The 16,824-nt window shown below is 42.1% G+C and overlaps 1 protein-coding gene and 1 pseudogene across 6 annotated transcripts in view; one reads left to right on the forward strand and one right to left on the reverse strand.

Moving 5' to 3' along the window:
• The window catches only part of MUSK (muscle associated receptor tyrosine kinase), a 93,548-nt gene extending 86,851 nt beyond the window's left edge, over positions 1-6,697 (reverse strand). For all 6 annotated transcript variants that reach the window (XM_032308812.1, XM_032308811.1, XM_032308810.1 and 3 more), the window contains exon 1: positions 6,235-6,697. In XM_032308812.1, the coding sequence (XP_032164703.1) occupies positions 6,235-6,313 (79 nt within the window). In that variant the 5' untranslated portion in view covers positions 6,314-6,697. The remainder of the gene's footprint in view (positions 1-6,234) is intronic.
• Positions 6,698-14,276: 7,579 nt separating this feature from the next.
• LOC116569952 overlaps positions 14,277-16,824 on the forward strand; it is a 31,932-nt pseudogene continuing 29,384 nt past the window's right edge.

The raw sequence follows: 16,824 nt of genomic DNA on the forward strand, positions 1-16,824 counted from the left end.
CCACTCCCCCTGCTTGTGTTCACTCTCTTGCTGTGTCTCTCTCTGTCAAATAAATAAATAAAATCTTAAAAAAAAAAAAAAAAAGGAAAGACCATTGAGCAGCCAGACGGTGAGAGGGGCTGGCACAGGGCTCGAGTTCAGATCCCTGCTCCGTCACTCCCTGTCCACCCGTCACTCAGCGAGTGCCTCGGTGTCTTCGGCTGTAGCTGGAGGGCATAATAAAACCACCACAAAGGCTTGTCTGGAGGAGTCATTAAATGAGTTTATGAGAAGCATTTAAAATTGTCCTTTGCATGTAGGGAACACTGTGTGTTATTTGGTAATTTAGAAACATAAACCTGAACAGTGCAGTGGTTCTCTGGGTCTCTGGATGACTTGCAAATTTACCATGAATAATTACATCTGGGATTCTATCCCAAGGAAAGAATCTCAAGATGGAAAGGGATATAGATGCCTTTCACTTTCACTGTATGAAACAGATTAATTGTACTAAATTGTACGAATCATGTTGAAGTTAAAATTTCGGCACCCAGTTCTGCCTTCTAGCTGTGGTACTGGCTTGCTAGACAGAGCCAAGCACTAATTTTTCCAGAATTTTGTGAGACAGTTGTTAAATACAGCCATTGTCAAAAACCAAATTATATAAATTTAGGTGACAGAGGGTCACTTGCTACACTTGTGGCGGGCAGAGCATAGCGTTTAGAGAAGTTGAATCACTCTGTTGTACACCTCAAACTAATGTTAACCTTGTGTGTTAAGTCAGGTTAACAAATTAAAATAAAAAAATTATAATTAAATAAATCATGTCAAAAACAAAGCAATAATACTCAAAATGGATCGCTTCCTAGTTATTTTACTACAATGTACTATTATCTGTTCTCTTGAAGTAATTTACATTCAATGTATCTGTACAGTAGAAATAGTATGTAAAGGCATGCTACGGCACATCTCTTCCCAATTCAGTATTCGTCGTTTGCTTGAAATCGACTGTGGGCAGAGCATTTACACTACAGAAATCAACGAATGCAACAAATGAGGGTCTTTTTTTTTTTTTTTTGTCTCAGGCAGCTATTAAACACGTATCAGTGACGCTTGTCTAAACAGGATATTATTTACAGTCACTACAAAGAGCATTTTAATATAGAATATGCTCGTGCATTTGTGTTAAGTAGAAATGGCAGGTAGCAGAATTGTATAAACAGTTTTTTATGATGCATAGAAAAAATGGAACAAAATATACCATTGCATTAACAGTCTTGGAAGTTGGGATGATTTTTTTCTATTTCAAGATTTTCTGTATTTTGTATTTTCAAAATGATTCTTCATGGCCATGTGTTGTAAGAAAATAGATTGATTCGTTAGTTTCTTCTCACTTGATATTTCCAAAGTGACAGAAGTAATAGACGTACTATTAATATTTTTACAAACTGTGGAGATCAGTTAAGATCAAGGAAATAAATGTTACAGTGTCTTGACATTCACGGAGATATACGTGAGGTGTTAGGAAGAACTTTTATTGGAGTAACGCCTTCCCATCGTGTACAGTGGCCTGGCAGTCTTCGGTCATGTTTAACTCTATTTTTAATAATTTTAGCATCCAGAATTAAGAACCTACCATGGGCTATGAATTAGACTTTTCATTCATTATCTCATTTATCACAACAAACATAACAGTCGATACTATTATTATCCTCATTTGCAGATGAGGAATGGAGGCTAAGGATGGCTAAGTAACTTGTCTAAACATGACGAAAGTAGGAAGTGATAGAACTGACCTTCAAGGCGAAGCCTGGTTTAAAGTTCCTGTCTTTTAACTCTAAGCTATTTCACGTCATCAGCATAATACTACCCACTCACAGAGAGAAAAATAAGATTTACATTAATATCAACTTGCAGAGACAGGATCGAGTTGGTTAAGTTCACTTTGCCCATCTTTCAAAATTATCCAAACAAATCCACTTTCAAATCGTTGCGGACAAAATCACATCATCGTATTTAGTGATATTTGTTGACTCAGCAGACTGTCTCCTGTTTACTTTCGTTCTCTTATCCAACTTTCATCTCAGCCGGAGTCTGTTGAAACTAGAGCACTATTTCCTCGCTCAATCCAAGGACCGCATGAATAACAAATACATGAAAATGAGCACAACACTTTCCTGTACCCAAAGAGTAGCTTAACTTGAATCCTTGCTGCTTGATGAGAAGGACGTGACATTACCCTTTTATGGGCTCCATCACATGGCCATTGGCATGCCAGCTTCTGATTGAATAGTTGCTGATTAACAGGACTAAATGACTGAGTAAACCAAGAAGCCAGGTGTGCTTGCTCCTTTCTGTTTTTAGTAAATTAGAGCTCACATTTGGGATATATTCATGTTTTTTTTTCCCTGACATCATGAATACAGTATTGTTTTTTCAGTATGAGAAAACACTTTGTGCTGGAATATTTTCAGATTCCCCAAAGAAAGAGGATATTCAGTATTGCTCATCATTTGGCTTATCTTAGAAACTGACACATTTATTCTACTGGTGTTATAATAAAATGCAAGTTATTTTTTATGATGATGCCTTTGGAGTTTATAAACTTCATCGATAATCTCAGTCACTTACTATTGTGGTATCATTCATTCTTTGTCACGGCACACACTTTTTGGTCCTTGCCTTCAGGAATGGTATTGGGCACAGGCTGGTAGGAGTTCTGGCCCAGCTTGTTAGAATGTCTGAAATTGCCTGTCCTGGGAGAATTCATTTGGGTTAAGATGTGGTCTCATAGAGATCCATCTAAAATGTGTATGTTACCCAAGAATGAACATGTTGCCAATTGTTGACAGTCCTTAGCATAGTATATAACACTATAGGTTGAACACTAGTATGCACATCTTCATTTTACGAGGGAATAGAGGCTCTCAGAGACTATGTGCTCTCCCTAAAGACCCATGGAAAGACATTGGAGACCAGGAAAAGGAACTTGATCTTAATGTTCTCCTCCAAGCCTTAAATGTCCTCACTTCACCGCCTTTGTTATTCAGCCTAGACTGCATGGTGTGTTGCCATATAATCTCAGCTCCCTTACTCTCTAGTCCTTTAGCGGCAGTGACCCTGGGGAGCACCAACCTTGAACTAATCCAACCAGCTGTCCTTGGGGCTCCTATGTGCATACAGTATAGTTAGATGAAGGGAGACCGTGGTGTAGGTCAAGGCCACGACAAAGGCTCAGTCCCCAAGCCCAGTTGGGTCCTGAGCATGCTGCATGGAGTTCTTCTGCATTCTCTGGTCTGCTCCTTCACTCACTTTCCTGAATGGGGCCACATTCTTCGGGCCCCATTGTCTCCCCTTACTTGTCCCTTTCTCCCATGACCTTAAGTCCTAATTTATTGAGAAGTTGCCTACTATTCTGGAAATGTGGCAGAAATCTTGATATTTCTGCTCCTTCTTTCTGTTAAGGCCAATAATATTTAAAGCAACTGTGTTTCCCCAGACACGTAATGAGTTGCTCTTTCAATGCACGTCAGTATTCATGCAGGACTTGGTGTCCTGGATTTCAATGACAGCTGTGCCTGCTCTGACTTAGTCATATGTTGAATCTGTGAATCCTATCTTTGTATACATATGATTTAAGAGAGGAGGTTACTCAAATATATCTGAAGATAAACCACTTAGACTCGAAACTTCTAGGTATTGGAGTAAATGGGGTAATTTAAAAAGTGGAGTTTGGACAGGAGTTCTTTGTGCATATTAAACAAACTTAGTGCTGCTTACATGAACTCCTATACTCCTACAGACTTTAAATCCCTCCATATACTTAATATTCCCCAATAAAGCACTAAATATTATTGAAGTATGTGGTTAAGGCGAGTATGCAATGAAACACGGGTTACTTTCATACACAGCGGTTTGTATATTTCTCTTGTGGGTTACGATATTGAGTTCATCATTGAAAGTATCACTAGTCGGAATGATTCAGAGCAAGTGAATTTTCCCCCTTGTCTTTGAACACTGGGAATCTCAACTAAAATTAAAATAATAAACTATTAATTCTACAAAGTCTGTTATTAATTTTGTTGAGGAAATGGTATATGGACAGTTTGAAAAAATCCACTAAATACTCTCGCACTATTTAAAAATCTGTCAGTCTATTTTTTAACACATTATTGTGATTCATTCATGATAAAGGGCTTAGCACAAAGGTATTCATTTAAAAAAAACCCTCTTTTTATTCTCTGTCAAGAATAGAGAAAGTAACTGAGATAGTTTGTGTGGAACATCCTTATTACTCTTTGTAGTATTAAAATAATAGCATATTTTTGTGGGCTTTGTGCCAGTGTATTTCATGAACACATTTAAAATTTTAAGGACTGTGTTTTTATGATAGTTTATTCTCAGAGCACGTACATGTAGTTAATGAATACTTATTCTACTAGGCCTGGTATTTTTGGCTAGGGTTGGTGTTAAGTTCATACTACTTTAAATTTTACCATATATAAGTAAATAAGTTATAAACAAATAAATTATTAAACAAAGTTGAATTAACAATCTGACCACTTTATTTAAAAGCCAGGATGTTTGGCTTTGTTATCTTTATGTCACCCTATTTTGAATTTTTCAAAATAGAGATAGTGTGCATTTGAATTAAGGGCTTTACCTATAAAGTCTGGAAACTATAAATCATTTCTTTCTGGAATCTAGATTAGGGGTTGTTTATATAGAGAGGTAGCTTTTTTTAATGTACCCAATCTTGACATGAATCATCAAAATCAATTATTTTGCTCCTTATGATACTGAATTTTAGTAAATTTTAGCATTTAGCCATGTCATTTTTATGTAACTTTGTGGTTTCTAATAGCACAAATAAAACTTAGCACAGTCTGTAAGTGTGAACATTCAGGTGCTACCTTACCGGACATCCGTTGTATGGTCAGGAAGTATTAAAATAATCTGAAGCCAATGTTAAGTCTTTCTGTCTATTATTAGCTGTTTGAAAAGATCCAGATTCTTCCTTATCTAGAGATACCCTGAAGTATTAGTTGGCGATTCAATGTTTAAATACATCTAAAGATACCTTTATGCTTATGTAAGATAGAAAAGGAAAACAAAACAACATAAATCTATGAAATCAGATTGTTTATGAGGAAAGTTGTGTCTCATTAGCAGTCTTGTCCTTGTGGCTCCTGAAATTCTAGTGAACTGAAAAATGTAAAGCTACGTTTCCCATCTACATATAGATACTATACCTTCACTTATCTATACAATACAAACGTTTTCAATTCTTTGGGAAAGTAACATAGAGGGAAAATAATTAATTCAAGAGTATCAGAAAACACAAAACTCTTTTTACTCGAATACATTTAATTTGAAAACTCTTTAACTGATATCATTCAATCTTAATCGTGTCTTTAAAGAAAAATTTCAAAGAAGCCCCCAGTCACTTTGCAAATCACGTATTTTCCTGTCTTTCTTCCTGATTTGAAATACACTAGTCTCAGTTTCATAATACACTGGCCAGAAACCATATCACTGTGGACATTCTTGCTACTGCAACAGGTGTCTGTCAGTTTCTTAAGTTGCTTTCCTTTCCCTGAGGTGGTGTTATTTCCGGTACATTCCAAAGGCTCTGAAAAAAAACTTTCACAGTTCTAGCCAAGCCAAACCATGCCTTCAACCTCAAAGTTATTGAGAACTCATTGTCTTCAGGCCCTTATTATATAGGCAAATGGGTGGGTCTTTCTCTAATTCCAATTTTTAAGGAACTAAAATATTTACTAAGATTTTTGAAAAACCGAAACCGAAAATGGAAAGGATTTTTGTTCAGAAGCAAACACTCTGGACATCTGGGAGTAGGGTTGATTATATTCCCGGCAAACCTAATGGGAAAATGTTTTCATCCTCCATTTAGACCACCCTGAAGTTTGACACACACATAAACAAAACGGACCTTGATAACTTGCAGTCTACCTGCTGATGTTTCCCTACAAGCGAGCGTTCCGCATGCACTATGTGGCTAAGCTTTTATTGCAGAGCTTAAGTGGGGGAGGGATGCCTGTAGAAATGAGACCATCAATCAACCACTTATTTATACAGTTTTCTCCCTCTCCATCCATCGCACCCCTACTTTACCAAGCAACACCCAAGCCCACCATCACAGTCGTCGGTCGTGATCAGAGCACGCACACATATACACACATACACTCTAGAACTGTGACAAGGCAACACAAAGACAAGATTCCTGAAACAAACCTTTTGGAAGTTTCTCAGTCCCGCTGAAGGCAACCAAAGTAAGAATATGTACGAGTGGAATGTTGACGAGCTCTCTCATGATTAATCCAGGCTCACGCAGGAGAAAGTTCCTTCTGGACAATGCAAGGAAAATGCCCCCACAGTTTACATTTTAAAGCATAGTTGGTTACAAAAGGGTCGTCTGCTAATGACTGTTTGTGTCAGCAGCTCCACAGGCTCTAAGTATAATCAGGAATTCTCAGACTTGGCTGTAGTGATGGACACGGCCAGCTGGTGAGTATCCACTTAGGCCAGTAATGCAAGTGTAGTGCTGGAGGAACAAGGGAAAGAAAATCCCTTTAGAATCCCTTTTAAGACAGTGGCAGAAGGACAATACTAGATGCCTTTGCAACTGTCACTGTCTTCCCTGAGGTAGAGTTTCCTGATATGATTCAGTTCACCACCTCTCTGCCTCACACCAGAACCTGGGGTGTATCATTTGGGCTCCTCCCCATCTCTTACGCCACCTCCTACTTCCTGCCCGTTACCAGTTCCTACAGATGGCACAGACTCCATATTCCTGGATTTCTTCCCCTCCATTGACTCTGACTAGTACAACAGTATCCCGAACTCCTCTCCAGATGTTCACCTCCTCTGAATGACAGTGTCTTGTCTATTCTCACCTGTGTCTTATTATCCTCTAATCTGTTCTCAGATGGACTCTCCCACTCCAGAACCTTCCATGGCTTCTCACCACATGAAAACCTATTCAGGCTCTCTCTGATGACAAAGGAGGCCTTGCTGGACTTGCCCGTCTTGCTAGCCTCATCTGTTATAATCCAAGCCTCTGTTCTAATATTTAGCAACCTGTCGTAAGTTCCCTCCATGAGTTGCTCATGCTGTTCTGTCTGCTTGGAGTGCTTTCCTCTTCTCTGCCCCCAGTTAACATCTCAGCTTGATCATCTTCCCTCCTGGGAGCCATGCCAGACCCAAAGTCTCAGATCTTCCCAAAGTTGCATTGGGTTTGGCTTCTCTGGGCATGCACTTATCTATGTCTGTAGATCTGTAGATCTCCGTCTCTGTGTCTATATTTGCACATCTCTATCATTGTACTTACCCCACTGCTTTAAGGTGTTTTGCCTTATGTTGCTGTACCCTCATTCTGTGGCTTCATGAGTCCATGGAGTTGGCTGCTCTTGGCTGTTAGCCAGTCACACTCCTTGCAGCAAGGTTTCCTGAGTTGCACCTCCACAGCTTCCAAAGCATTCTACTGTGTGAATTGCCTTTTCCCACGGAACAGTCTGTCTTGGAGACTTTACCATGCTAACACATACCACGCAACCTATTATGTCTGTTGACAGCATGGTCATCTCATGTAAGGATATATGATGGTGATTTACTCTCCGGCAGTATACAAGAGACCCCATCTCCCCACACTCTGGTCAACATCTGCCTTTGAATTTTTATATTTGAGAGAGTAAAAGTGGTATTTCATTGTTTTAATTTATACTATTTCACTGAATACTGTTGGTAATGAGAATTTTTCATTGTTTTTATTGTTATTCATTTTCCTCTTCGGCTTTTGTCTGTATTCTTCTTTGGTTATTTTTCTTTTTCTTATTTATAGGAATTTTAATGTATGCCCACTGTAGAAAATTTAGGTCATTGGTCTGTTACATAAATTGCAAATATTTTCCATGTAGAACACCTCTACGACCTAACCATAGTGATTGATTCAGAAACTGGCTTATAGCTCATACTGGCCAGTTCAAGGTCTTATATTTTCCTGGGCCTTTTGTAATAAGTGCTTCCTTCTTAGATCAGCACCTATGATGACCAGGTAAGCCAGGGCTATTGGAAGCTTTTATGCTCCATGAAGAAGAAATAATGTGCAAAGCCAGATCTATCTACTGGACTTCATTGTTGTTTAAATTAATAAATTCACCCTTCGGGGGGCTTGACTCATATAAGTTTGAGTCCTTAAACTGCAACCAAAGTAATTCTCATATAATTTTAATAGAAGAGGTAGAGGTTTGGTGAGGTTTCTGTTGAGAATATCCTATGAATGCTATATATTTTTCATGGGAAATTTGGATGTTAGTAAGATGAGTACATATTTCATGTGCAGTTTAGGAATCAGCAGGATGAACAGTGTGGCTGCCTGTCATTTCCATAAATAATACCAGGGAAAGTGCAGGGTTCTAGAAATTTGGTTGACTCTAGATTTGTGAGTTAAATCGGTACTGGCCATCAGTGAAAGAAGTCCAAGGTGATCCCTCCAGGGGCCCTCTTTCTTCAGATATCCAGGAAGAGGATTTGAGAAGGAGCACCCCTCCTCCTCTTTCCCTTATGGTATAGACCGAGCAGTGATGGCACCTGTTTTGAATCCAGTAGGAACTGCACTCTCTAGACCAGTCATTCCAGGAAATTATCTCCAGCTTCAAATTCCACCACAACCTACATCTTAAGGCGAACACAGTACCCTGCAGTGCTAAGGGGTACTACTCTGTTGAGGGAGAATTCAGGCTTGAATTTGAGGGAGAGTGCTGGTTTGAAATGAACCAGCCGTCGGCTGGGGGATGCCCACTGCAGTGGATTCCAAAGCAGAGCAGCCAGAGGCTGCCCCAGCTATACTCCTTGCAGCAGTTTCTGGTAACCCTGGTACAAAATGGCCTTCCATCCTACCATGCCAGCAGATCTATTTCTTACACTAGTAGGCTCATTCAGCCACAGAGGGTGAGGCCGGGTGCCACTCTTTAACGGCTTCTTTGGGCATGAGGAGAGTACATGGGGCCGATGGCCAGTCTTCCTTTTAATAAAATACAGTTGGCTGCCAATGAAGCTTGCCTCGCCACCTCTGCTGTCTTTGCTTCTTCATCTCAGAAGCTGGCCAAAACTCCTGGGAAGGAGGCTCAAAGAGCAAGTAGCACCATTTTGAGCCGCATCTTGAACTACATACTGGCATTCAGCTGTACAGCAGCTCATGAGACAAGCCCGGTTCCTGCCAGAGTCAGCCCATCACCACGTTAGTGCTTCTGGTCCGCACCAGGCTCTCATACATCTGGTGAAGAAGCTTGGCAAAGAGCCCCTTCTAATGATCGCAAAGGGCAATGACCTAATTGTCTGCCTGACTGGTCAGCAGACGGCTGGGTTGTAAATGCCACATGGATTGCCCTTTCCAAAAAACTCCTGGGAAGTCAAAGAGAGTGTGGGGTTGTATTTTTTAAAATGGATGGATCTCCCATGAACTGTTAGGATAATGATTAGAGGTGCATCAGGAGACCTACGTCTTATAAAATTGGAAAGGACTCTTGAAAGAAAATGTTTGTTCAATGAATTAATGCATTATCCTGAATACCTACTGGATATGGGACATTCAGTAACAGGCAGTGGAGCTTAATGTCTGGTGAAGGAATGAATAATAAAAATTACATAACTGGGGCACCTGGGTGGCTCAGTGGGTTAAAGCCTCTGCCTTTAGCTCGGGCCATGATCCCAGGGTCCTGGGATCGAGCCCCGCATCGGGCTCTCTGCTCAGCGGGGAGCCTGCTTCCCTTTCTCTCTCTCTCTCTGCCTGCCTCTCTGCCTACTTGTGATCTCTGTCTGTCAAATAAATAAATAAAAATCTTTTTAAAAAATTACATAACTAATTAAATTGTAATTTGGAGAGATACACTATATTGTAAAATTATATAAAAACTGAGCCTGAAAAAAAAAAGAGGCTGGCCTAGTCAGAGAAGCATGAGAAGGAAGAAATGCTTCTCTGAGGAGGTGCCACTGAGGCTCGGCTCTGTAGAATGACTAAACGTCAGACAGCCCAGTTCGGGAGGTGGGGGGTGGATTATTACAAGCAGTGGGAGAAGAATGGCCTGGGATATGGAGGACCATGGTGCTATGACAGAAATGAAAAAAGTCAGTTTGTTGGGAGCGCAGGAAGTAAGGGCGATAGCTGCAGAGACAGGTAGGGGATGTCAGTCAGGGTCTTTGTCTTAGTAAGAGCTTCATTCTAAGAGCAGTGAAACACCGTGGGAATGTGGACTGCGGTAGAAGCTACAGCAGTGAAGCAGATGGACCGAGGGGAGCACGTGGAAGGAAAGGAAGCCCTAGAGCTGAGCCATGCAACGTTCCAACCTTTCAAAGTCAGCGAAAGATAAGGAGCGAGAAAAGAGATTAACACCAGGCAGCTAGGTGGGTAGCCCTGAGCGTAGGATCTTGTAGTAGATGGTGATGAGAAAGGGATGGGGATAAGCAGATGCATTTGTATGTGGGAATGGCAAACAGTTTACTGAGCCCTCATCTGATGACTTCTGTCATCTCTGTGATGTGGCCTTAAGGCGAGGTTGAAGAAGATTTGAGACACTTATTTTGGAACATAAGAGAGGGCACAGTTGAGGTTGTCACTGAAGTTTTGCGGTCATACACCCTGTTGCGATTTTTTTTTCTCCAGCACTTCTCAGCTTCACAACTGACAGATGTTGAATGGTTAGGTTTATTTTGGGGGTCGGGGGGACGAAAGTACATTTGTTAGTGATACATTAATCCAGGGAAGCAGCATTCTAGAAGAGAGAAGGAAATGTGATGCGAGGGTGCAAAGTGGATGTATTGAGAATAGACACAGTCAGTAAACAGGTGATGATACTGGCAGCACAAAGAAGGTAGGAACATGGACAAGAGAAGGAGCAAAAGCTGGAAAGCAAGAGATTGAGGGGTGTAAGTAGCTTTAAACCAGTTCAGGGGTTCATCTTGGGAACTCAGCCCTTGACCTGTGGCCATTTTGTTTATGGGCAGTTAAGTTCATTTCTCAGAGTGGACACCAGCTCTGAGGCCCCTGTTAACTACACACGAGGGACATTGAGTGGAGGGAGAGGAAAGGGTAGATTATAGACAAGTACAGAAAGGATAAAGTCAAAATGAATACCAGATTTCCAACTCGAAAAATTGAGTGGAGATGGGGTGCTGGAGTGTGGAGACCTGGAGAACTCACGGCTGGGTGCGTAGGCAAGGCAGTGGGGGAGGCGGAAGAAACATTGAGTGAACCTAGATAGTGGAGTTGAAGCGTATGCTGGTAGGAACTTCCAAAAGGAAAAAAAAAAAAAAAAAAGCTTTCTACTAAAATTGTCAATTTATGTCCCATAAAATTTATAAATCTCTATCTTAGGCTTTTGTCTGGGTCCCAAAATGAAATCAATAACCTCCTCAAGTAGAATAAAGGGTGTGAGGTGTTGAGGAGCCACAAGAATTGGTGTGGAGACAGTGAACCTCTAACAGGTGCTCTTTGCCGTCTCTAGGCCCGAGGGTCAAAATGGCAGAAAACCACTTATTCCAACCCAGAGACAGGGGTGACTGTGTTGAAGAAGAGCTTCCTGTTGGGAACTGAGATCTTTGGTTAAGGGATTTGGCCAGTCCATGGGAATGCTTTTGATTTCTGGCAGATTCTCACCATTGGCCAAACCCAATAGGAAACTAGAGGGCAAGGAAGCCCATTGGTAGAGGTCACAGAAGTCAGTTTCCACAGGCATAGCACAGGGAACAAGTAGAGCTAGAGAATAAATGGAAGGATATCCCAGCTGGTCTCTTTAAAGGGTTCCAGCTTTTCCCAGAGCACAAGTCAAACTCCAGAAAGAGAGTATGCCAGTGTTCCCATTTGTCTGCAACAATAACCTTTTCAGTCAGCATGCCACACTTTAACCCACTTCTCTACTTGCTCCCAAAGACTTGACTACACTACTTCTCTGTGGTATTACCTCTGGCCCCTCTGAGGTACATCTTCGGTATTCCAGTGTGTTACAGGGGCTTTTCCAGAATATGGATCTAATTGTCTGGATTTTCTGTACTGTGGGACAAAATTATTCTCCAAGACGACCTCTAACTTACTGATCACATCCATGATCTCAGCACTTCTTCCTGATTCATCCAGCCCCACTGTCTGTCTGAAACCCCACCGGAAAACTCCAAGATGGCTATAGTTCAAAGATGTGAAGTTCATACATATGGCTTAAATAATGCTGAGGGAAGAAGCCCTCCACCAGCCTCCCCGGGATGCCGCTGCCATCGGCTGTTCAGACCTTTAATGCTGCTGCCAGAGATATTTTTTACTTTTAAAATTTATGCACCACATGCCTATTAGAATGGCCAGAATCTGTAACATTGGTGAGGATGTGAAGCAGTAGGACCCCACAGCCGTTGCTGGTGGGAATGCAAAATGATTCAGCCATTTTGGAAGACAGTTTGCCGGCATCTTCCAAAACTAAGCCTACTCCTGCCATAGGATCCAACAATTGTGCTTCTTGGTATTGATCCAAGGAGTTGAAAACATGTTCACACAAAAACCAGTTCACAGACATTTATAGCAGCTTTATTCGTAGTTGCCAAAACTTAGAAGCAACCAAGCTGTTCTTCAGTGGGTGAGCAGATAAAATACCTGTGGCGTGTCCAGACAACGGACACTTGTCCAGTGCTAAAAAGAAACGAGCTATCGCACCATGAAATGACATGGAGGAATGTTAAATGCATATCACTAAGTGAAAGAAGCCAATCTGGAAAGGCTGCGTGCTCTCTGATTGCAACTGTATGGCATTCTAGAAAAGGCAAAACTATGGAGACAGTAGAAAGATCAGTGGTTTCTGGGGGCAGAAGGAGGGGAGGGAAAGGGACGAGCAGGCAGAGCACAGATGGTTTTTAGGGCAGGGAAAATATTCTCTATCATCTAATAATGATGGATACGTGTCATTATGTTTTTTTTTTTTTTTAAACACACTAAGGATACGATACCAAGAGTGGACCCTAAGGTAAGGTTTGGACTTTGGGTGGTTATGATGGGTCAGTTTAAGTTCATCCTTGCCAAAAAATGTACTAGCCTGGTCAGTGATGTTGATCATGGAGGAGGTAAGTGCGTGTAGGGGCAGGTAGACTATGGGCACTCTCTGGCCTTCTTCTCAATATTGTGAACCTAAAATTGCTCTAAAAAATAAAGGCTTAAAAAAAGAATGTGTAGCTTTGGGTACTACCTAAGTCAGTCCATGTAGCCAGTTAGTCCATGAGGCATTGTTATTGCTCATTGAAAAATAAAAGAATATATGAAAAGAGTCAAGTACAGTGATATTATCCAATTCATGTCTTGGTTAGAGTTTTAATATGTAAAAAATTATGACAGCTACAGATGTTGTTTTATGACCAGGTACAAATCACAAAAACATCTCAGTGAGGAAGGCATTATCCTCTATCGGGAATTTGTTTTGGTTTTGGCTTTTAACTCAGTATTTGAACCTCTTCTTTTATTTGCGTGTTGAAATTTGGTAGGAGGCAGGTCCCAGGTCTGCCTCTATAAGCCAAGAAAAATGAGTACTTGCTCTCGTGAACCCCGATAGCTAGATATGGATGAGCGACCTAAGCTCAGACAATGAGACGCCTTTGCTGGGACTTTGAATTTGGAGCAGATGACACAAAGGAGGTAGCTGGAATTCATTCCGGTGGTGGTGGCATCAAGTGTTCGGTGGCAGTGGTGCCAAGAGTAGCCCGCAGTCGTGGCAGAGCCTCAGCAGTATCCAGTGTCCGGTGATGGTGGTGCCAGCGGCTGTGCCCAGTGTCCAGCAGCGGAGCTGTGTCACCCTGACCAGGCTGTTCCTCTGTTGAGATCTTGGCTGTGGGGCTTGCCACCTGACTGACTGCCTTGGTTCCTGCCTGGCTCTCCAGTGTTCCCAAGTACTCCATAAGCTACCTGGCATCCTTCCAAAACATTTCTTTTCTCCCAAGTTAAGCCTTTTTCTCGAGTTATAAGACATATGCCCATATACATACACACACACACACGCTTTCTTGCAGGAGATACATATACATCTAAAATAGGAGTAAGTGAGTAAATTTATAAATTTTACGTACATATATATTCCATGGAAAACACCTTTGATATGACACAAAACTGGGAAGTCCTATAAGGATGAGTCCATTTGGCCGCATAATGTTTAAATATCTGCCTGGGAAAACAGAATACCATTTGTATAGGCCATGCCTCCATTTTGGCTTCCTAGCACTCTTGTTGAGCTAGAATCTATCTGGAAACCAACATGCCTCCAGATACTTGGACCCAGTTCCAAGCACCTATCTGTGCTTGTATCTTTGGGAATGTTGGAGCATATGTGCTTTTTCTTACTGGTGAGTTCTAGGAAAACAAGTACTTCAGAGTAGTGACTGGCTATCAACAGGCTATTACTGGCTACATACAAGTTGCATATAAATTCAGAACTTTTTCCACTTGACATGGCTCTAAGTTGACTTGTAACATATGATTCTCAGTGTTCAAGTGCCCTCAGGGATAAGATAGCATGAGAAAAGCACTACCTCAATACAGCTGTGGTGGTCTCCACTGTTCACTTCCCGACCATCCCAGCATTGTATGAAAGAGGCATGTTATTATGGAGAGTGGTGGGAAGACAGCTTAGGGAAGGTACTATAGTTTCAGAGTTGGTGAAATTCCAACTTTTTCCCAAGGTTCTCAAGACCTAGAGTCTAGATTTCTACTGACCGAAGAGTCTGTTTGAATTTAAATGAATCCAAGATCCTAGTACCTGGGGGAATTGGTCCTTAGTCCCTGTAACATCTGTATGTCCAGTGCTAAACTCATCACCTCCCATAAAATCTGAGAATTCCTTTATCTTTTGTTTCAGGGAATATCACCATCTTCTGCTCAGCTTCTTAAGCCGCTAAGCTGTGAGTCATCCTTAACACCCTTCTTTTTCCTTAACCCTGTATTTATCTGAGTCCCATCAAGTTTACATTGTTTCTGAATTGTCCGTTCCTCATCTGCTCCCACAGCTCACTTTTTGCTCTCACTCATTTACCGTCTGTTTACTATGGCAGCAGGGAGTGGGTCTTCCTGCCAATCAGATCTCTCCACTAATGTGAGAGAGCTCCTTCTATAAATAAATTTGGCTATGTCATTCTCCTGCTTGGGATGTTTTATGACTTCCTGCTGCTTTTGGGGGTAACCTCCACGCTCCCTCGTGTGGCAATCCCCGGTTGCCCTCTCCTTCCTCATCCTGCCTTCCTCACGCTCTTTGTCTGAGGAGTCACTCTAGTCCCCTGAAATCACCGCCACGTCCTTTCTGATCTCCCTGCTTCTTCGCATGATTTCCTGTCTCCTGGATTGTTACTCCCCTGTTTACTCTGAGCCGGTCCTGGCTTGTCCTCTCAAGATTCCTCCTGGTTCTTGCTTCCCTGAAAAGTTTCTCTGATGGCCTGGTCCAAGTTGGATGTCCGTGCTGTCATCAGGGAGCTCACACTCTGTGCTCTCCTTTTTCTTAATGCACAGCATGCTGTTATGGTAGAATTCTTAACCTGCTCTTGCCTCTGAGTCTCCACAAGAAGGTGAACCTGTTGAAGGCTGATTTTTGTGTCCTTTATGTCTGTGATTCCTGTGCCTAGCAGAGTACTCAACATTGCAGCCCTTGGTACCTATTTTATGATGAGGGAGGGAATAATAATAACCACATCCTCCTTTCTCCCTAAGAATTTAGGCCTTGCTAGTGGATTCTCTTGATAGGGAAGGGAAGCATTAAAGAGATTTCCTTGGCTTATTCTCTTAGGGCTCCCCCTTACCCCCACCTTTCCTTTTGGTAGTATATGGAGTAGTACGTCAGGCAGAACCACATTTTGCAGCTTGGGGAAATGATTGTTTGGAGGCGCACTGAATGCTGGAGGGATGGCAGAGCTGGAGTTGTGGAGAGCTGCTTTGTGAAGACTATGTTTCGGTAGAGAAGAAAGGTTATCTGTGTTACTTACCCGGCTAAATTAGAGGGGGAACGGTGAGCAGGAATTCAGAATATACAGAATACAGAAATACAGTATACAGAAATAGAGTGTCTTTGATTGGATTGGATTTGGCCCCTCCGTAGCCTTTCTCACTTGGGAACCTGAAGGTGGTAAGCAAATGTCCTTCCTTGGTTCCCCTTATGATAAAACTGGCACCTGAATGCCCTGCAACTTCCCCTTCGCCTCCTCTTTACCGCTTCCCTTCATCACAAACATCATCTGGAGTTTCCCGAGGTATCGTGAGGAGACACAAAAGACAAAACCATTGTGTAAGCTCCTACCAGGATGACAGAGCCAGCCTTCTTTCTCACTGCCTGTCTCCTCTCCGCTTCTTCATTATAATTGGAGTATTCCAGACTCCTACCACAGATTCCTCAAATATGTTAGACTTGCTTTTAGGTAGGGCACCGGGAGATCCCCTCCAAAGGAAACATCCTGTCTTAGGAGCTTCATTTCTCGGTTTAGTCCCAGCACTGTTTATATATTCTGACCCAGGCTGGGAGATGCACAATTCAGTTCAGTTCAGCAGGTCATGGCTAGGCGCTAGGCCAGGCCCTGGAGTCCAAAGGAAACATCGGCAACTGCTTCCAGTAGGCCATGTGGTGGTGTAAGGAGAGAAGCTCTTGGCAAGGTTCAGAGCACAGCAGAAGGGTCAGAGCAGCCCTCAGGGAGCCTGCCCTGGCAGTGGGGCAGGCAGCCTCCAAGATGGCCGCCAGCAGCAGAATCCTTTTTCTTTTGAGTGTGGTCTGGAGTTCACGACTCACTTCTGATGATCAGAACACAGCAGAGGCGATGATGGGTCAT

Source organism: Mustela erminea, chromosome 12 (genome assembly GCF_009829155.1).
Source record: "Mustela erminea isolate mMusErm1 chromosome 12, mMusErm1.Pri, whole genome shotgun sequence".
Classification (NCBI taxonomy): Eukaryota; Metazoa; Chordata; class Mammalia; order Carnivora; family Mustelidae; genus Mustela; species Mustela erminea.